The sequence below is a fragment of the Indicator indicator genome, chromosome 12, assembly GCF_027791375.1.
Source record: "Indicator indicator isolate 239-I01 chromosome 12, UM_Iind_1.1, whole genome shotgun sequence".
Lineage (NCBI taxonomy): Eukaryota > Metazoa > Chordata > Aves > Piciformes > Indicatoridae > Indicator > Indicator indicator.
In genome coordinates this window covers 6460417-6481808 of record NC_072021.1, presented here as the reverse complement: position 1 = coordinate 6481808, position 21392 = coordinate 6460417, and the positions used below count along the sequence as shown (strand labels likewise).

The 21392-nt window shown below is 41.7% G+C and overlaps 1 protein-coding gene across 1 annotated transcript in view; it reads right to left on the bottom strand.

The window, feature by feature from the left end:
- Positions 1–21392, bottom strand: part of RUNX1T1 (RUNX1 partner transcriptional co-repressor 1) — a 92947-nt gene that overhangs the window by 11415 nt on the left and 60140 nt on the right. Inside the window, exons 5-9 of the mRNA XM_054385510.1 lie at positions 20363–20544; positions 13225–13475; positions 11888–11973; positions 11124–11325; positions 3706–3774 (exon numbers count right to left, since the gene is read on the bottom strand). Of these exons, the coding sequence (XP_054241485.1) occupies positions 3706–3774; positions 11124–11325; positions 11888–11973; positions 13225–13475; positions 20363–20544 (790 nt within the window). The remainder of the gene's footprint in view (positions 1–3705; positions 3775–11123; positions 11326–11887; positions 11974–13224; positions 13476–20362; positions 20545–21392) is intronic.

Here is a 21392-nt window from a genome sequence, read left to right as displayed (position 1 = left end):
ATACTTAACTTTAAGCCACATACTGACTGAAATGGAATTATTTAAAATGAAAGAAGAGTTCTGTTACTCTCTCTGTGTGAGTGTGCTACGCTTGTGCATGTCTAATGGAGAGGTTTCAGCTGAAGTTTTTGAGGAAGTGAAGGGAATTTAGAGATTAAAACTTATGCCTTTATTTTCATGAGGCTGAAAATATGCCCTTATATTACCCTACCATAAATGTTGTTTAGGGGAAAGCCTCAGGAGAGGGGGGAAAAAAATCATACCCTTCAACTACACAGCCAAGGCTTAATTTACTTTGAATATTCAAGGTGAATTAAAATTCTATCTAAGTGGCAATACAGGACAATAATTTTTGCTTACGATCAAAGCTGCAGCTAGACTAATTGTATATGCAAATCAGGCAATTTATATTTAAATTATGCATTCCTATTCTAGTCCCACAGGCGCACACAGATCAGCAAAGGGAATTGGTAGGACATTTGCAAGGTGCTTGAATATTTATTACCAACTGCAAACATTCACTGATCGTGAGAAACAAAGTATACACAGGCAAACATACAGATGCAATTTTATTACCATTTTCATAAAAATGAGGCAACTTAAATACAGACATTTTGTTTCTGTGAACTGCAGTTACTAACAAAGTGGATTTCTTTGAGAAAAAAATCTGTATGCTTGATGGTATTTGCTAGAAGAGAAATAATCTTTGCATAGCATGATGCACTTTCATTACAAAACCTGGTGACCTCCCTCACATCATGTGCACACACAGAATGAGGAAGGAAAGGTGGCAGCAGGGGTACAGTTCTGAGCCATCATGGCATTTTGAATCATCTCACTGTTAGGCTGATCCTGGCAAAGGAGGTCACTGGGGGCTGGTGACATGAGTTATCTCAGCTTCACACCCCCAAACGCACCATCTCTTTCTCAGGGCTACCCTGGAAAATGTGCAGGGGCCGTATTGCCTTTCTATGATAAAGTATGGTCATTCCATGCTTGTTTGGGAACTCCTGTGCTTCCATTTGGGCTGCCATGAACAGTAGGCCTTGCTAAGTGATAGGGGATGGTTGGAAGACAACTTTCCTCGACACAGAAGCCCTTTTTCACATGCTTTTGAGGTTGCTTATTGACGGATTTTAGGTCAAACTTTCAGTTCAAGGGATTCAGCATCCCAATCAGACTTCTATACTTGCTTCAGCTGCGTATAAATTGGTCTTTACAGACATCTGAAATACCAAGATATCCCACTGAGCCATCTGAAATTACTCATGAGAGATTTGTAGCCTTCTTGAGTGGCAGTTGCAGTCCAGCCAGGAAAACTATGTCGCATCTCTTTCTTTGCTCTGGTGAGACCTCATCTGGAGTACTGTGTACAGGTCTGGAGCCCTCAGTATAGGAAGGACATGGATCTGATGGAGAGAGTCCCGAGGAGGGACATGAAAATGATCAGGGGGTCAGAGCACCTCTGCTATGAAGATAGGCTGAGGGAACTGGGAGTGTTCAGCCTGGAGGAGGCTTCAGGGAGACCTAATAGCACCCTGCCAGTACCTGAAGGGGGCCTGAAAGAAGGATGGGGAGAGACTGTTTACAAAGACCTGCAGGGACAGGACAAGGGTCAATGGCTTCAAACTACAGAGGAGCAGATTCAGACTGGATGTTAAGAAGAAGTTCTTCAGTATGAGAGTGGTGGAACACTGTAACAGGTTGCCCAGGGAGGTGGTTGAGGCTCCTTCCCTGGAGATATTCAAGTTGAGGCTTCACAAGGCCCTGGGCAGCCTGATCTAGTTGGGGACGTCCCTGCTGACTGCAGAGAGGTTGGACTGGATGAGCTTTGGAGGTCCCTTCTGGCCTGGACCATTCTATGATTCTATGATCTCAAATGGCACTACAGACCAATTCTTACAGAGCAGAATTTGGGTTTTACTTCCTTGAACGGATTATGGAATTGTGGAGAGCCTCCTGAAATCGCCGGCCTGTGATGTACGACAAGCAGTATGCTTTCTGACGTTTGACTTGGTGACAGACACCGATACGTGTCCTCTAGAGAATCTGATCTGTTTTATTCTCCTGTTCACAGGCATGCTTAGTTAATACAAACAATCTGATTTAAATGCACATCAACTTGAAAAGAGAGCTTGGAAATAGGACCAAAGGGAAAATTTTGTTTCCAAAGGATTGATGAAATACATGTTCACAAGATGACATGTCACAGCTCCTGTACTCTACCATCTGTGGATATATGCAGTATGGATGCACATCCAATGTTCTAACTCAAGCCAAAAGTTTCCATTAACTTGTATTGCTAGCTCATAAAGAAACTTTTAAAATTTTATTTTATTGTGCTGCATCCACAAGTCATAAATGACCTGATATGCCAAATGGCATCAAAACCTGGATTCTGCAAGAGGAATAAAGTTCTTGAAATTCAGCTGAATAATGTACTACTTAGGGAGAGTTCCTGATACTGCGTGTGCTTTTCTTATTTTTCCATCTAAGCTGTTAACATAAATAAGGCAAAACAAACTATAAAAATACTTCTGGACATTGAGTTACAAAGGTGACACTTTTCTTGGCCAAAAGAAAAATATGTAGATTATTTATTTTTCATAGAAAATGCAATAGTTCCCAAAATATTAATTACTAGCAAATGTTTCAGTTTTAGATGACAAATCACATCACACAAAACCTGCAGGTTCCTGCTGATGCAGTGATGGCATTGTTACAGAATACCCTAAAGCAGCGAGCAGCAAGGCCATTTGACCAGAAAGCATCACAATTACTGCTATTTTTTGCTAAATATTTTGCTAAATATTTGCTATTTAACTGTTGACTCCTGCTCAGACAGCTGCTGTAGACTTCCTGGTGATACAGGTGTTCAAAAGAGGTAGGGGTGGTGTTTGAGTGGGTACATAGAAGCTCCACTACCTTGCTGGTGTTCGAGAGCTACCTCCTGGCCCCCCTGAAAACAAGGAAGCTCTGATATCAGGGTCAAAAGAGCAAAGATTTAGCTCCAGCACAGCAATGGGATCCTTGCCAGGAAACTCCTGCTCTCAGGCAGAATTTCAAAGTGTTGATGAAACCTCTGTACATCCATGTTGCCCTCAATGGCTGTGCAACCACCCAGAGCAGCTGCAGGGATATGATCTTGCTTACCTCATTGAAAACTCTGCAGGTTTATGAACACAGACTTCACTGGGGGCTGACAGGCACAAGAGCTTTTTTAAATTAGGAATGGTTACCTGACATAGCTGAAGGTTTTGTTTTAATAGATAAACTCAGGTTTTCTTCCCTCCTTTGGGAATTCTTACCTTAGGTAAAGAGTACAAATCCCACACAAACTTGGTTGCCTTTAAATTGCTAACAGACTGAAACTTTAAGCATATCAAGTTTCAGCCTGAAACCATTATAACCCCTGAAAAGAGAGATCCGTTAATGGAAGTACTGATATACCCCTAACTATAGCAGCAGATGCTTCTATTAAAGAGATTACTTCATGTCCTGATCAGTTGCAGTTTAACATTAAACTGCAGTTGCAGTTTAAATTAAACACAATTTCTTCTTGTTACCAGTAAGCCTTTTTTGTTTGTTTGTTTGGGTTTTTGTTTGTGTTTTGTTGTTTTTTTTTTTTTCATTCCTCACGTCAGTGCATTAACAACTGCACACAGCTGCCAGAAGACTAAGCTGGTGTTTTTAAACAGTTCTTACCAGCTTTCTTCCAGATCTCCTCTGGCACGTATCCAGACGCAGGCCTGTGAAGGAATTCCCGATGCGATTCTGCAGGAGGAGGGGGTGTGGAGAAAAAAAAGAAAAAGCATCATAAGCAATGCTGTCTTGTTGAGAACAAGGCTTAGAGAAATACCTTTTCCCTTTACTTACCACTCAGACAAAGAGAATCATGTGAAGTTTTTCTTTGCTCAAAATAAAACAGATGCCACAGTCATGGCTCACAAATGTCACCCAGCCCAGAGCAGCGTTTAGGACTCCAATGTCTCATCTTAAGCCAAGATCAGAGGAGTTTGCTTTATTTTTATTTTACAGCTCAACTCTCTGTGACAGTTTCCATGCTTTTAAGGTTGGCTTTGTGAGACCAACTGAGGGAGTGATGTGCTTCATCCTTTGTTATTATGTTTATGAAAAGGAAGAAGAAAGAGGGCAACAGTCCAGTTTGGCACTTGTGCTCTGTGAAAACAGGACGGCTACCGACGAGCAAAGATAAAAGCCAAGATGTCATTGCAGTGATCAAATAAGCTGTCCAAAGAAAGAGGAAGGGGTGTTCCTCCATGTTCAGAGATGTGTTTCCCTACATCTGAGCCCATGTTGGCAACTGTGGCTGCACGAGTTTGAAAACCAGAACCTTTAGGTTACATGCCCTAAAAACATATGCTGCCTAACAACTTCACTGGAGCTGAAGCTCGTAACTCACCCATATATTTCAATCAGATTTTGACAGCTCTTTCCCCCTCTCCCCTGTTTTTTAAAGGCTTTAACCTCTGGGCCTGAGCCTAAGAGCTCTGAAATCACCAAGATCCCTTCCACACAGACTTCAAAGACGCAAGATCAGACATTACAGAAAGAAAATTCACTTTGGCCAAAAATTTAGCATACACATTCTCAGCAGATGACAAGCTGCCCTCTTCAAATACAATTTAAAAAGTGATCAACTGTTTTTCAAAGCAGTAGAGGAGAAATTAAAAAACAAAAAATCAAACATATACAGCTCATTGCTACAATTCCTATTACCTGTGTGGCAGAATTCAATTGTCAAAATAAAATGACTTGGTTTATTACACTGGAGATAAGGTTTGCATCTTCTTAGAGAGGCTACTAGAAATTAAACATCCTTTTTGATGTTTGAAATGCAGCTAGAATACACATGCTCTCTCTAAATGCTAATTTTTATTAAATTGATCACTTTTTCTTGATATCTTAAAGTTGTTCTTCGCTAACTTGGTCAAAAAGTAGCATTTTTAAGAAAATAGTTGAATCATTAGTTTTGCAAATCTTTTTTTCACACCACCATACATATACATGCAGTACTGTTTATATGCAGTAGGCTACAGAACCTTAACAACATTTTAAAAGATGACATTTAATATTGCAGACAGCTAACAAAGATGGAAATGCCAGGGTTTGTCAGCTACACAGAGGGCAGGGAATCCCAATCCCTGTGCACTGCTCCACAGATGCAGGTCCCAGCAGATGAATCTGCACACACCCATGGGGCAGATCAAATCTTCCCATCTGACAAGCAGCTGAGTGGATTTCCCCAGCTCTTCTGTTTGTCACTGAAGTATGGGATGGAAGTAAAATGGATTTTTGTAGGCAGAACTTCACACCTCTCAAGCATCAAATGATGGGTGGGTGTATGCAAGATTCTGCAAAATGGCTGAGTATTCATTCTGGTTTAATTGACTTGACGGAGAACTTCAGACCTGATGCTGAAAACAGGAAAATTCTCAGTATCACTTGGCTGGTGCGATTCTAGAGATGACAAATATCATTGTGCACACTTGTCACATCCCTTGGAGGCTTTTAGACTTCCAGGCACGCTGCCAGTTCAGTTAGGGACAGAGGTGGCAGCAGAAAACATTGCTTGAAAGCTCAGGAAAACTGAAGGCAAATCATCAAAACACTCTTACTTGCATTTCCTGCAATACCTGCAGCAACAGACACAACCAGATTCCAAACGTGGCAAAACAAGGGGTTTCTTGCATTCATGTCCTGTACTTCCTGCTGAGTTCTCCTATCTCCTATTAAAGGTACCACATCTGCTCCAAGGAGATCATAACCTTGATTTAAGCCCTTTAGCCTGCTACTTACGATTAAAACCAAAGAGCTGTGGAGCTCATTTTTTGGTACGCATGACTTTCCTAAAAAGGAATTTGATGACATAAATGACCAGATTGCCAGCTAATTGTTAAAATTTCCAAAACATAAACATCAATCAAGCTCTTATTCCAACCACAAATTCTTTACATGAGGAATGAGATCCTCTGCAAGAAGAATTAAATCAAGAGCTTATGAGAGCCTTTCCCACAGTTTGAAATGGTGCACACACAAAAAAGCCAAGAAGAACTTATGAAGACAATAAAACCCACATTTTCCAAGCAAGAAAAATAGTATTAACATGGCTATTATTTAGTCAGTAGTGATGAGTCCATGAAAACAATCTTCTTTTCAGAGCTATACTACAGGACATGACCAGAGGATGTCTAATACTACTATCACAGAATGCCAGGGATTGGTAGGGAACTCAAAAGATCATCCAGTCCAAATCCCCTGACAGAGCAGGATCACCTAGAGCAGGTCACACAGGAATGCATCCAGGTGGGTTTTGAATGTCTCCTGAGAAGGAGAGTCCACAATCTCTCTGGGCAGTCTGCCCCAGGGCTCTGCCACCCTCACAGTGAAAAAGTTTTTCCTCCTGTTCCATGGAACCTCCTCTGCTCCAGCTTGCACCCACTGCTCCTTGTCCTATCATTAGACATCAATGAGTAGAGCCAGGCCCTGTCCTCCTGACACTCACCCTTTGCATCCTTATAAACATGAATGAGGTCACCTCTCAGGCTCCTCCAAGCTCAAGAGCCCCAGCTCCCTCAGCCTTTCCTCATTAGGAAGATGTTCCAGTCCCTTCACCACCTTTGTGGCTCTGCCCTGGACTCTTTCAAGCAGCTCCCTGAAGTCTTTCTTGAACAGAGGCACCCAGAACTGAACACAATATTCCCCGTGTTGCTTCACCATGGCAGAGCAGAGGGGAAGGAGAACCTCTCTCAGCCTACTAACTGTATCCCAGGATGCCATTGGCCTTCTTGGCCACAAGGGCATGTTGCTGGCTCATGGTCATCCTTCGGTCTATCAAAACCTTCAGGTGAACTGTGTTAAAACCATGGTTGTGCTCTCATTTAAAGAGAGTAAGAAAAGGAAAACCACCAACCTCAACCAAGGACAAAGCCAAACCCAAACACTGAACACCCAAGCGTGCGGTGTTTCTGCCACTGCAGCCCCATCTAAGAGCATCCAATGCAACACACCACAACCCAGCCCAACCCTCCCGTGCAGGCAGGGGATTCAGGGCAAGACTTAACAGTGTCAGTGGCAAGCATTACAGAGGCTTTACACTCTAGAATTACAAGCTATAAATTTTCCCACGTTGAGAACTTCATGCTTATCACAGCAATGTTGATCATCTGCAAACAGCATGGGAAAGATTTTATCATCATAGAATAGTTTCAGTCGGAAGAGGCCTTTAGTATCGAGTCCAACTGTCAACTCACTACCACCACACCCACTAAACCATGTCCCCAAGTGTCATGTCTACATGTTACTTTAACACCTCCAGGGATGGCAACTCTACTACCTCCCTGGGGAGCCCATACCAATGCTTGACCACTCTTTCAGTAAAGACGTTTTTCCTAATATCCAATCTAAACCTCCCCTGGTGCAACTCGAGGCCATTTTCTCACATCCTATCACTAGTTACTTGGGAGTAGACACCAACCCCCCCACCTCATTAGAGTCTCCTTTCAGGTGGCTGTAGAAGAATAATGGCAGCATGAATAGAGAGGCTCTGATGGGAATGTCCTGGCCAACACTCTAAGGATGAGGGTGAACAACCTTTGACAAAAAATAAAGTAGTTCTGAAGGGGTTAACATTTTAAAATGTCTGAAGCAATGGCTAACCTATGCATTTTTGACAAATTCATACACTTCTGAGAATCCTGGCTTCCCAGGTCAAATCCTTCAGCTATTGGCACTCTTCAGCTGGGAGATTTCAAACCCTGTTTTGTAAGATTTCCGTTCAGATAAATTCAACAGACACAAAACATCAACATCACTGCAGACCTTCTGATGTGTGCCTGCACCACTTATCTAGAGCCACAGCTGCATTCAATAAGGTTATAGATCTTGTTTATAACCCACAATGTTGAGGAACCCTCATCTTTAATTTATGTGGCTGTGTATTTCAGTATACAATGTCTGATATGTGCAATTATTCACTATTAGGATGAGAGTTGCAGTCCTGCTGCAGTGTGTAGTACTGAAATTCTTCAGCAGAATGGAGGAGTCAGATGATGTATTATTCACTTCATAGACCATCACAGTTCATCAAGTGAATATATATAAAGTCTGAGTCATTTTTAGACTTTCATAAACATGTATTATTCAGACTGAGAAGAATGGACTCATCTTACCTTCCACCCTCTCAGAGAATAATGAAAGCTTGTAAGCTGCTGTAGCTGGCTAATGCATGTATTGGATTACACTGCGTTAAAACAAATGATCAAATATTTAATTTGATTTCTTAATTAAAAATATCAACAGAAAAGTATTGATCAGATACTGTCAAGCTCGACATGATTTACAGGGATGTCAATTTAAAAGAAGAACAAAAATCTTTGACAGGAAAAAAAAAAAGCCTGACTGGCTCAAAATGACAACCTGAATTTTCTTCAGTTTGCTTTGGACTCAAACTACCTGTCCTGAATTTCAGCTCAGAGCTTTCCAGTGAGAGCTATCGATGAAGATTGTGGCACAATGCTTATAGTGAGAACTTACCACTTCAGTGATGATACTGATACTGATCATACAGAAAAAGAAACAAAGGCACAGAATCACAGCACATATCTGGTTGAAAGAGACCTCAAAGATCATCCAGTCCAACCCTTGACCCAGCAGCTATATGGGCCCCATTTTTTTTCCCTCTTGCTAGTAGAGATGACAAGATGGATTTAAAGGATGGGTTACCTTGGTTAAAAAAAGAAAAAGAAAAAGAGAAAAATAGGTACAAAGGGGAATCACTGACATTTAGTGTCCCTGAACACTATTTACATGTTGTGGTACTTCAATTAAAATATTGGAGGAATTTTACAACCCCTTGTTTTCATTTCAAAACTAAAATACAAAGCCCTGAACAAAAGAGCATCTTAAGGCTCACAGACACTCTTTCAGTTCTATTACACCTCTGAATGTTACCAGTTTTTGGTTTTGTTAACTAGATTACTACCAGATTCGAGGAAATGAGGATTACCTTTTCATAGACTCCAGAGTAAGTATTTTCTGCCTTACATGTCAGACATAAATATTTACAATTGATGTGGATGTTAGATCACTGCAGCAATCCCAATTTCATATCCATGAATCTCAGAAGTAGGTTTTAAAGCCAAATAACCAAAATGGACATGTTAGAATTGAAATAGTCTGTCTCCAAGCAGTTCATAGCCATGATACTGCAGAGGTGACTGGTGCTTCTAATGCTGAAGGCTATGCCACCCAACATCTTTTTAAGCTATCAGACTTTGCTGTTTCCAATAATTTATCTTAACAAAGACACAAATAAAATAGGATCTAATTGTATGTTGGATCTTCATTTTATCTTCTGTTGCTGCTGTTCTGGTTCTTATTTTTCCTGGATTGCACTGTTTTGATGAATGCCTTGAGTTTCAGTTTCTTTGGGGTAATTATAAAAACTCAATTTCTTCAGGTCTCTTTGCCTCTACATGCAAGCACCACGGACTGGTTCTGTTTGCATCACAGCTTTACTACATAAGGCTGGCACCACTTTTGATCCAGGGACTTCCTCAAAAGTGGTATTGGTGAAGCTGCAGATAGGATCAACATTTCGGATGGCCTATTTAGGAGTCTTCCTTTATATTACATTTTGTTGTTTATTATTTATTTTATTATTTTTTATTTTTATTTCATTACAATATTATTATTATTTAATTATTTATATTACTCCTGGTTACAAGCAATGCTCCTTTCTGAGGAGGGCTCCTCTAGGGACTAGACTTTATTAATGAAGTTGGGAATAGCCATTTCCATAACCCTTCCTTTCACTGATTTAAGATCATTTGTAGAGCCGTTGGCTCAGATCTTCTCTCTCTCACACACACGCACACATACACAAAAGTTTTGTTTGTTATGAAGAGACACTAAATTTTACAGTGACAACTCTAGAGATTTACCATGAGGAAGATGAAGAGAGTATTGGATTTGGTTTTCTTTTTTTCTATTTGTAATTAAGTAAGTTTTAGATTTAGAAAGTTATTCTTAAGGAGAAAAGGAAAACATAGGTCTTAATTAACATGGTTGCAAAATAGCACACACATGCAGTTCTACTAATGACCACAGTTTCTGGTGGTTTTGAGTAGATGGCATTTGATATGCACAATTTCTATTATTAAAGATAAATATTATACAAGCAATTGTAGTTTGCTGTTCTCTTCAAAAGAGCAGAGAACAATAAAAAAACATCACTGAGCTGTGTGTTTCTTTATCATGCCTGCCATGGAAGTGGGGAATGGGGCAGAAACAGACCAGCTTATTAATAAATCACAGAAAGCCCACAGATTAAAAGCTTGTTTTAACACAGTTGAGTTGTCTTAGAGTAGTTGTGTGAAGTATCATGCCAGCGTGACCATGAAGGTCTGAAGGGGGTAGAAGTCCAACTGCTTGATCTGCTCCTCATAAGTGGCTCTGCAGCTTTAGCCAAACCCTGAGTGGCTCCATTTACACAGTGAACAGCATTCAAACTAGCTCAGACACAGCTGTGTAGGCTGCAGCACTGAACACAGACCTAGGAGGATCATGTGAGCATGACTGTGGGCATCCTAGACATTGTTTCTTTCTTATATAGAAAGCAAGTACAGCTAAGTACTTTATATTTCCATATAAATACTCCCATCTCTTTCTATTTCTCTTCATTTCCTTAGAAACACAACTTTCAAGGTAGGTGATTTGATCCAAGCAGGTGAAAGCCCTTGGCTTCACAGTGCTAAACAATCCAGGAACACCCACATGTTTCCTTAATTGAGCAGACAAGTGAGAGAGATGGAAGGGATGGGGAGTAAGTGCACACCTCAGTGCACTGCCATCCCTACATGACAGTCTGTCCTTCCACCACGTCACTTTTAGACACTGCTGAGTAGAAAGCAATTTACCAAATCACCCCAAACCCCAAGCCATTGCACATGTAAACATGACTATCAGGGCACAAGAGTTCTATTTAATTCAGGAGTCAACAGAGACTACGTCACTGCTATCATGGAACAAGAATCTCAAGAACAAATAACTCGGCTGAGATGAAAGAGGATAGGTAAACAATTTGAATAAGGATACTGTACCTAATGTAACTGGATCTGGATTCACTGGGCTCTGCTGTCTGGAATGACTACTGCTGCTGTTACCACCTTTTTTTAAATCCTCTGCATCACTGTACCGCCGTATCCAGTAATTGAGCTCCTCTCGGTCTGCTTCTTGACATCGCCGTAGGACAGTGAGAGATCTCCTCGTTTTTTCCACCATGTCCATTATGCAGTTTAACAGCTACTCACAGCAGTGGGTGGGGCAGAGAAGCAACAGAACATTTCATTCATTAACTGACAGAAAACCCAAGGAAACATTCATGTGCTGAGTAATGGTAAAGGAAGGACTCTCCCTGCTGTCTCAGATAGAGCTGAACATTTCTAATCTTGTCTGAAGAATGACAATCCCTGCCTGTTTCACCAGTGATCCTAAACTCTGCAGAGAGAGATTTCTGGGGAAAAGGAGGGAAAGACTGAACAGACTGCGGCCCCACAGAGGCCAGGAGATTTGCTCTAGAACTGATAGCTAACAAATGTTATAAGAGGTAAAAAATTCAAAGAACAATCCACTTTCTCCTAGATCCAGGCTTTGCAGAGCAGCAACCATTCCTCTTTTGGCAGCCTGTAATAGTTAGGATACTGCAGTAGACACTTAACAGCAAGCGCTGGGAGAAGCTGATTTCATCACCAACTTTTTCAAGACTTGTCCTAGGACTCAGATTTGTTTCAAAGGAAAAACTAATTTCCTATCTCAGCAGAGCTTCTTTGGGACAATTACACAGAAGAGTACATTTAGCCCTTACGTGGTCAAGGTGTTTCCACTCTTCTGCCCATTCTCTGTCTGTTAGCCTGTGATCAATCATTTCTTCTTGACGTGTGCCATGCAACCCTGACAAAAAGGAGCAAATCATATTTACAATATTGGGAGTCCTCAGAGCAAGGGGGGAAAAGGGGTGGGGGAAAAGAACCTATCAGACAAACACATCATACATTATCTGTTCTGTCATCAGGAAGTGCCACCACAAAAATAAATGGATGTTTAAAACCTTTGCTCTAAGTTCTCTTTAGCACTTTTCCACATACAAGATGCTATTGTTCTACTGAATTTAATATCTTCAATTCTGTAGGTTGCAAGATGACCTCTCAAAAACTGGCACAACAACACTCTTTGAATATATACAATCATAACATATATAAGACATTGAATCCAATATATAATTTCTCATTTGCACCACTTGCAGAAGGCAGCAAGACAATTCTTTGATAACTTGGTATGCTGAATACTAGCTGTACTTCAGAATTGAAAAAAATATTGGTCTAAACTCAATGTTATTTCACTAAATGCAGTAATTACTACCATGCCAACAGAGCATCATGAAGGGTTCATTCCTTCACAGATGTTTAAACAACATGTGGTTAAAATGTAGCACATCTATCAGAGCAGTTGACAACATGATACAACCACACCAGTATTTATTATCAACACTCAGCAGAAACTGACACTTGCTCTTTGTTTAGCCTCCACTATACAGATGCTAAATATTTGTAAATGTTCCTCTCTATTGAAGATTTGTTTTAAACAAGGAAGAATAGTAAGTGCAGATGTGAAGCAAGCTAGGCAAATCCAAAAGCATCAGGCACCCCATTAAACCAACCGTGCCTCGTGGGGTGTGGTCGATGCTCCTGCTGTTTGCATCCTCTGCAGACACCCCCACACTGCATTGTACTCGAGATGTTACACACAAAACACTAGCAACTTTCCTCTAGTCTAGGCTGAAATCAAGCTGTATTAATGTTGTTATTGTCACAAATATGGCCTTAGAAGAAAAAAACCCAAAAAGCTCTACCTATCCTTGCCTAACAGTGTCCATGCCACCTACGCAGCTGTGAAAGCACAGATTTCTCCTCCTTCTGACTCCCTTGCTTTAAAATGTAGTAAAGGTAATATTCAACTCATGTTTACAAATACAAATCTGAAATAAGGCCACTAGAAGCAGCTAGATGGACAAAGAGCTATAAAGGCTACACCTGAATGGCAGGGGTATTTAATCAGTAAATCCCCTCCTGTTCACAACACAAAACGTAACTGCAAGGAAAAAACAAACCTAAAAAGACTATGTAGAAAATCACCATGCCTTACCCATAGGTCTGTTTCTGTCCCTGAGGTCCCTGTGATTGGGGTGTCTGTATGAGTCCCTGTAGTGGTGGGCAATGGCCATATCATCCAAACGATAATGCTGAGGAGGAGGTGGGGTGGGATGAGGCAGACCATTGGGCTGATAAGATAAGCCATTATTTGGACTGTACCGCTGGCCTGGGCTAATAGTGCAGGGCCGCTTGCTTGGATGCTCTGAGTGCAAAGGCTCTCTGTCAAAGCCATTTTCTTTGGTTCTGAAAAACAAAACAAAGAAACTTTAAGTCACTTAGCAGAGCTGCTCAGGAACACACAGCCCTGCGTACACGTGCAGCTTCAGGAAATGAAGCTTGTTCCTTCACTTTGCTCCAAGTGTGTGGTGTTGCAGGACATTTCACAACACTGCTTGTTGAAAGGACACAAAGGACATGTTCACCTTCTCCAGCACTCCCTGTCATTTCAGAAGCACTACGAGGTGAGCCTTCCTTTGGAGGGCTTACAGAGCTGGGCTGCAAAGCAAACAGCCTTCACTGAAGCCAGGGGCTGGTGGGATGGATACAGCTGCAATTGCAAAGCTGAAACAATCAACTGATAGTTGAAGCTAGGGGCTGAGAAATTCCTGCTACAGTCTTAAAGTAGTGTTTAAGTGTACTGAGGCTCAACTACACCTAGTGACTGGATGAGATCCCATCAAGATCAATGTCACGCTGAGGCTTTGGGCAAGAATGACTCTAGATGATGAGAAATGCTTCCTTCAGAGATTCTTGTACCATCTGGGCTACTGCAGTTGAAGGTGTTGTGACTGTCATTAATTTTGTAGGGAGATGTGGTTAGACTCAAGTACTCAATAAAATTCAAGATTTCTCACCTCATTACTCTTATAAGATTTATGCTCAGGCAACAAGGAGGAGTTATCAGGGACAAGGGCAGTTTTTTACATTATAGATACTCGTTAATTCAATTAATAATCAGCTGTTTCTACTTTGCACCTCTGCCTGTGAATCTGCATCTCACGCTGAACTCATTACTTCAGCAGGTTCACAACTCCTTTTAGGGAAGCTTCATTTCACTCACATGTGGGGGTTTTTTTGATTAGTGGAATAAACCAAACCTACAAAATGTTAGCTTTGAACAGAAAGCTTACTGGGTAGAATAACTGCTGCAGGAGAATCTTTTCTTCCAGCAACCTCTATTAAACAGCTGATATATGCCAGCCTTTTTTAAAGAGAACTCTCTCCTTCACAGTTTGCAGATGGCACAATCTATCTTCCTAGTAATAACAACATTTTTGTGGCTGTCAAGAAGGTAAGTTTGATCTAATTTTCATGTTTGTCTGCTGCTAAAACCAACTGCCCTTCACAGACCCTCCCCCACAAACCATCCCCAGGGGACTGTCTGTGGAGAAACACTCAATGTATTAATTGTTGCCCTTCAATAGGTTCTCCTTTAACGTCAATGAGAGAAAGGATGAAGCCAAATCTCTGATAATATCTACTGGAAGAGAGGCTCAAAGTAAGATCTTGCCATTGCCAGCAAGAATATAAAACATATAAAAATGTATCAAATTCCAAAGTCTCATCAGAACAGGAATCACTGGCAAATTTACTGCAGCTATATCTATTGAAAATAGCAATAATAGACAAAGTACTCAAGAGTGACATCACTTAGGTGCCTTGAAGTCAACCCACTATTACTCTGCTTCTGATTTCAGTCCTACTCCTTCCTCCAGGTCTCATTCCCTCAGCACAGCAGCATTTCCCAGGATGCCTGACACCAAATATGTAGGAAGCCTAACTGACACATTTTCTTGTTTTTCTTGCTCCTGCTGCTTGCATTTTCCTTGATAGGCACCCAAATCAGCTCTGTTGTTGGGAAAAGTGGCAACATGATAAAGATGGGCTCCTTCAGCTATGGGTCATGTTACTTGGAGCCATGATTTAAAGACAATAGAATAGACAACAGTCATTAACCTGTGCCCATTTATCAGACTGTAAGTTGTTTGCAAGTTATGATTTCAGTTTTAAGTTATTGCAATTTATGACCATGCAAAACTGCCTTGAGTGGGAAGTCTTCACTTGATCAAAAGCATTTCACCAATTTCTAAGAACACTAACGTCAGCTTGCAGGAAGGAGGCAAAGCTGTTCATATGCTGTTTGTGCAAGATGCTTTGATTTAAATTGGATTTCCACCAAGAAAGTCTTGATGGCCAACCAAAGTTGGAATAAAATACTTATTTTGTTTATACCGTTGTCTAACAGAAAAGATTGATATTGCCTTGCTAACAGTTCATATGAAGAAAATTCTTTTAAAATTCCTCATAATTACACATAGCTTACAAAGAGCATAGCTGTAAGAGCTGTGAGCATCCTTCACTGTATTGAGAGGAGGAGAAGCTTCTCCAAGTAAGATTCACCCAACACAATTACTGGAGTTGGTATCTGTGCCCAAGTACCTTTGACATGAATTTCTTGTTGGTGTGCGACAGTTAGAGCAAGCACAGCACATATTAAAGTCACAAAACAATCACAACCACTCAATCAAAATCAGAGCTATTCTAAACAATTTTTTGCTATCCTATGTCTACTTTGTAGGCAGCTGTCATAAATGTGTCCAGTTCTGGGCTCCTCAATTTAAGAAGGACATTGAGATACCTGAATGTGTCCAGAGAAGGGCAACGAGGCTGGGGAGGGGTCTGGAGCACAGTCCTGTGAGGAGAGGCTGAGGGAGCTGGGGGTGCTTAGCCTGGAGAAGAGGAGGCTCCAGAGTGGCCTTATTGCTCTCTACAACTACCTGAAAGGAGGTCGTAGCCAGGTGGGGGTTGGTCTCTTCTCCCAGGCAACCAGGGGCAGAACAAGAGGACACAGTCTCAAGCTGCATCAGAGGAAGGTTAGACCCAAGGTGAGGATAAAGTTCTTCCCAGAAAGAGTAATTGGCCATGGAATGTGCTGCTCAGGGAGGTGGTGGAGTCACCATCCCTCGAGGTATTGGAAAAAAAAGCTTGGATGTGGCACTTGGACCCATGGTTTAGTTGTCATGAGGTGTTAGGTATTAGGTAATAGGTTGGACTTGATGATCTCTGAGATCTTTTCCAACCTGGTTGATTCTGTAAGTTCTGTAAATTCAAAGTCACTATGCAACATGGTCATAATGCCATAGACCCCTCTCCAAGAAGCCCCAAAGATGGCTAATTAGCAAAAAGTCTTTAGTGGTTAATGTATTTGAAATTAAGTTTTTTTATAACTAAGCATTCATTCACCAAAATAAAACCTCACATTAGTCTAAGTTTCTTTGCTTTACAACAGTGGAATGCAAAAGTTGCAAACAAAATATAGTGAAGGCTTTTGTTCATGACATGCCATGAACAAATTACTAAAATGTGTTGTCTCCTCAGGTGTCACTTTTTCTCTCTTGCAGTGACTGATGGTTCCCAGTGTTATTACAGAAACAGATTGATCTTTTTAATGAGCTACTTTAATAGACTCCAAAATCTCACCGTGGCTGCTCATCCGTGTCAGACCATATGCACCAAGAAAACATTCAGTAAAACACGAAGCTCTGCTGTCAGATTGCTCTATAAAACCTCACATACAGTAGGCTTGGATATGCAGCTAAAAACCAGAACTGGAAAATGCACATGCAAAAAAAAAAAAAGGCTCTGAAAATGTAAGTAGAAAATATTGCTGTGTGTGGATTCTCTTCAACAAAAAAAAATCAAAAGGTGGATGTGGATATGTGAAACACACACACTCCACTTCCTTTGCCTCATCTCTTGGTGTGTTTTGCCTCCACTAGAGCCAACGAGATGCAGTGACCTGTGACTTGAAAGAAAAATGCAAATATGGAAAAATGTGTGTATATCTATTTCTTATATATATATGTATAAATTAGGTATACACACACAACCACAACTGTATCATACCTATATCTAGCTATATAAAAATATCTAAATCTAAAATTATATATATTTTATATCTATCTATCTATATATGTATATATAGATCTATATCTATATCTATCTTACATACATGCACATATATTATAACCCTTGGCAAGTGAGAAAGACACTGCAATTTACTGAGAGACATATCTCCAAAAAGAATTATTATAACTGCATTTAGTTCCTCTGGAAAGATTCATAAATTCATAGAATGGGTTAAGGTTGGAAGGGACCCTAAAGATCACCCAGTTCCAACCTCCCTTCCATGGGCAGGGACACCTTCCACTAGACCAGGTTGCTCAAGTCCTCATCCAACCTGGTCCTGAACACCTCCAGATAAGGGACATCCATGACCTTCCTGAGCAACCTGTTCCAGTGCCTCCCCACCCTGACTCTAAAGGATTTCTTCCTAATCTTCAATCTCAGTCTGTCCTCCCCAAGCTTCAATCCATTCCCTCTCATCCTATCACTACAAGCCCTTGTAACAAGTCTCTTCCCAGCTTTCTTGTAGCCCCCTTCAGCTACTGGAAGGCTGCTGCAAGTTCTCCCCAGAGCCTTCTCTTCTCCAAGCTGAGCAGCCCCAAGTTTCACATCCTGTCCCCATAAGGGAGGTTCTCCAGTTCTCTGATCATCTCCATGGCCCTCCCTCTACACCTGCTCCAGGAGTTCCATTCCCCTTTGGGACACAGTACTCCATGTGGGGTCTGAGCAGAGCAGAGCAGAGGGGCAGAATCCCCTCCCTGTACTGCTGCTCTCCCTGCTTTGGATGCAGCCCAGCACACAGCTGCCCCCTGGTCTGCCAGTGACCATTGATGGCTCCTGGGGAGTTTGTCACCAACTAACACCTGCAAGTCCTTCTCCTCCAGGCTGCTCTCCAGCTACTCCTTGGCTAGACTGTATTTATGCTTGGGTTGCCCCACCCCAGGTGCAGGACCTTGCACTTGGCTGTGTTGAACTTCATGAGTTTGGCTTGGGCCCACCTCTCAAGCCTGTCCAAGTCTCTCCCTCCAGTGCTGTCAACCAGACCACACAGCTTGCTATCATCTGTTGCCTTTTAGTCACTTTTTTCCATCTTCTGATGGAACCGAATCACAGCAACACCCCCCTTCTTAAAGGAAGGATGCCTCATATTTTCCTTTGTATTTTTATTAGTACATTTGAAAACTACTTAAATATCTAAACAAAAGGTATATCTGTTTCCAGATGTTTCCTCCTGCTTCACTGTAAACAATTAAAATAATTAATATATAGAGAGAGTGTAAAGCCAGACAAGTATTTGGTTTCACTACTCGGTCTAGGCATGCTCTGACTCTGAGGACAGTTTTTTGTGGTTGATTTACTTACATTATCCAAATCAAAAGCTATGTGAACTCCCATGCAGTAAATTTAAGAACCTTTCCAACAGGATCTTATTCTTTTTACTAAAACTATAGTTATAAGGCTATTGAGTGCACAAGACCTCTCCACTGAACTCCACTGTAAAGCTTTAATCACAGTCAAAAGAAAAGCAGTTGTGACTAACCAGTGTCAGGGTTGTTTGAAACTGGAAAAAAAACCCAGCATATTTTAAAACTCAAGGCACCACAGCAATGGGAGAGCTGGACAATCTCTTTCCAGGTGTTTCATGGGAGCAAAGAATTTTTGAGTCAAAAAAAGGATGGGGTTTTCTGAAACGCCACTTCCTCCAAACTAAGGAGTCTAATTTCAAGCAGCAGTCTACAGAGGCTGGCAGTTGCTAGCTTTGTCACCTCAGAGCACGCACACCAGTGGGACATCCCACATTACAGTCCCCACCTAGGATCCCAGGAATCCAAGCACAGGATCTTACCTACAACGCTAGAAGTTAAACTGTCTACCCCTCATCCCAAAAGCTTCATTAATACCTCAAGAGAAGCTGAAGACTCCTTCAGCTGGACACAGCCTAAGAGAGACTTCAGTTGTGAAGCCAAAGGCAATGGCTCACAATCAGAGACTTCCAAATTTCAAGAGCACCTCTGCATTTTTTGGCAGAACAGCATTATAAAAGTTCCACCCTACAAAATCCATGCAAACAAGCCTATGAAAAATCTAGTCTTTGGGCCTCCCAAAGGTACAATATATATGTTAGCCAGAATTTCTAACACTATCCTGGGAAGACAGTTAAAAATAAATAACCACAAGAGCATTTTCTTCTAACACTAAACAAAGAACTTTATTCAAGTAAGGAAATTGACTCACACCCCTAAAACTACTGTACTTAACACACACCCACTCACTTATCCTGCTCATGCATGGGCTTCTCCTCAGCTCTACAACAAACCAGATTTTAGTGAACATTTCCAGTGAACATTTTCAGTGAACCCACCACATACTGTTTGGAAGAAATATCCTGATGCATATTAGATAGGTGGTTATGCAAACATGGCACAGCAGAAGGGCTCAAAACTTGCACTCTGGAGATTGCCTTGTACTTCCCAAGGAGTGCCTAAGCCATTTTCCCTGTATTTACTGTTTAGTCCAACAAAATCTCAAATACAAAGGATTGCATATGGAACTGATCTGCTGCCCATCACTGTGCTACACAGAAATACCACACAGCATATAGCAGACTACTGGCTGGACAGCGCTACTTCTGTGTGGGTGTGACCACAGTATGTCTTCAGGTGAGTTTCCTGCCTGAATCACTGTGCACATAATGCATTTATATACTTTTGAGATATACATGTGGAAGGAGCTATATATCCATGTATCCATCCTGCAGATGCAAGGCCTCTTGCAACTGGACAAGGGGCGATGGTTTTGAAGTTAAAGTAGGGAGACTTTGACTAGAGCTAAAGAAAGCATTTTTTACAGCGAGGGTGGTGAAACACTGGAACTGGTTGCCCAGGGAGGTGCTAGATGCCCCATCTCTGGAAACACTAAAAGGCAGGTTGGATGGGGCTCTGAGAAACCTGGTCTAGTTAAAGATGTCCCTGGAGTAGATACCCTTTTAAAGTGACCTTTAAATGTTCTTAGCAACCCAATCTATGCTATGATTGTATACACACATAAGCAAAGGCAATCCAGCTGCTGCAAAGCTGTAATGAAGGCAAGACCTGCAAACCAGGGAACATATCCCAGTTCCTCCCAGGCACTCACCCCTACACTCTCCTCTTGCTAGTGGAGCTCAGCACATTTGTCCCGTTGGACATTTGTGAGCAGGGTGTGCACAGCACGGTGGTGCTCACCTGTCTGGAGTTCGCCTCTTCCCGTTTTCGTTCACATCGAGAAGCAGCTCTGAGGAGTCAACAGGTGAGGTGGTGCTGGCATCCAGAAGCAGCTGTTCGTGCTGGGCGAGGTACTGGGCTGGGTTCTGCTTGGCTAGCCTTGCACAGTGCAGCAGCTCCCGCTGCAGCAGGGGCAGATTGGCCTGCAAGAATGGTGCATATGTTAAGAGGGAACTTGCAAAGCACTTCCAGCAGAGATGAAGCCAAAAAATCCAAAATCAAAGGAAAGCCTGATCTGAGTAAACCTGATGTAAGCATCCTCCAGTTAGGTTTGTTGTGGATAGCTTCCTGAAAGCCTCCTTATGGGGTCAGGTCATGGCTGTGGTAAGTATGCATGGGAAGATGGAAGCGTACTGAAAATGGGAAAGAAAACTGTAATTGCGGTGAGACGAGCAGGTTTCACATCTTTAAAAAGGGGGAAAAGCACTGCCCTGACTGACCTCATCCCTTTCTTACTATCCAAAACCCGAGTTTGTAGGCAGCAATTTTTCAACAAGTGACAAGCCTTCTTCAAAATTTGTTTCCTTTTCAGATTTCTTTTGAAACTATAGGATCTGAAGATCTGCAGCTCTGTACATTGCCTGAGTCACCATCTTGTAAGAGCCTTGGGGAGAACAGGATTGCCTTCAGCTTTCCCACTACACTTGCAATTACACATTAAAATAAAGATTACAATAAAATTTCACAAACCATATAGAAAAAGCAATTGGTCTTATTGGAAGAAAAATAACTGAGACTTTTCTATGGTTGGGTCAAGCGCACAGACTGCTTCTGGCCACCATGGCCCCAATACCCAACAAGAACTAGGCTCTAGGAAGCTGGGTGCAGAATGAAGTGCTGACATTCTCCCAACTGTGGGCAGGGGCTCCTAAGGAAACTCAACTGTACTCATCCAGACTCTGAAATCAAAATGGCCTGGACACAAAAGCTTGTGCAGAGGCTCAGCTCTGATAGCAGGTGCAGTTCTGTCAATGTACAGTAGCACATTTCA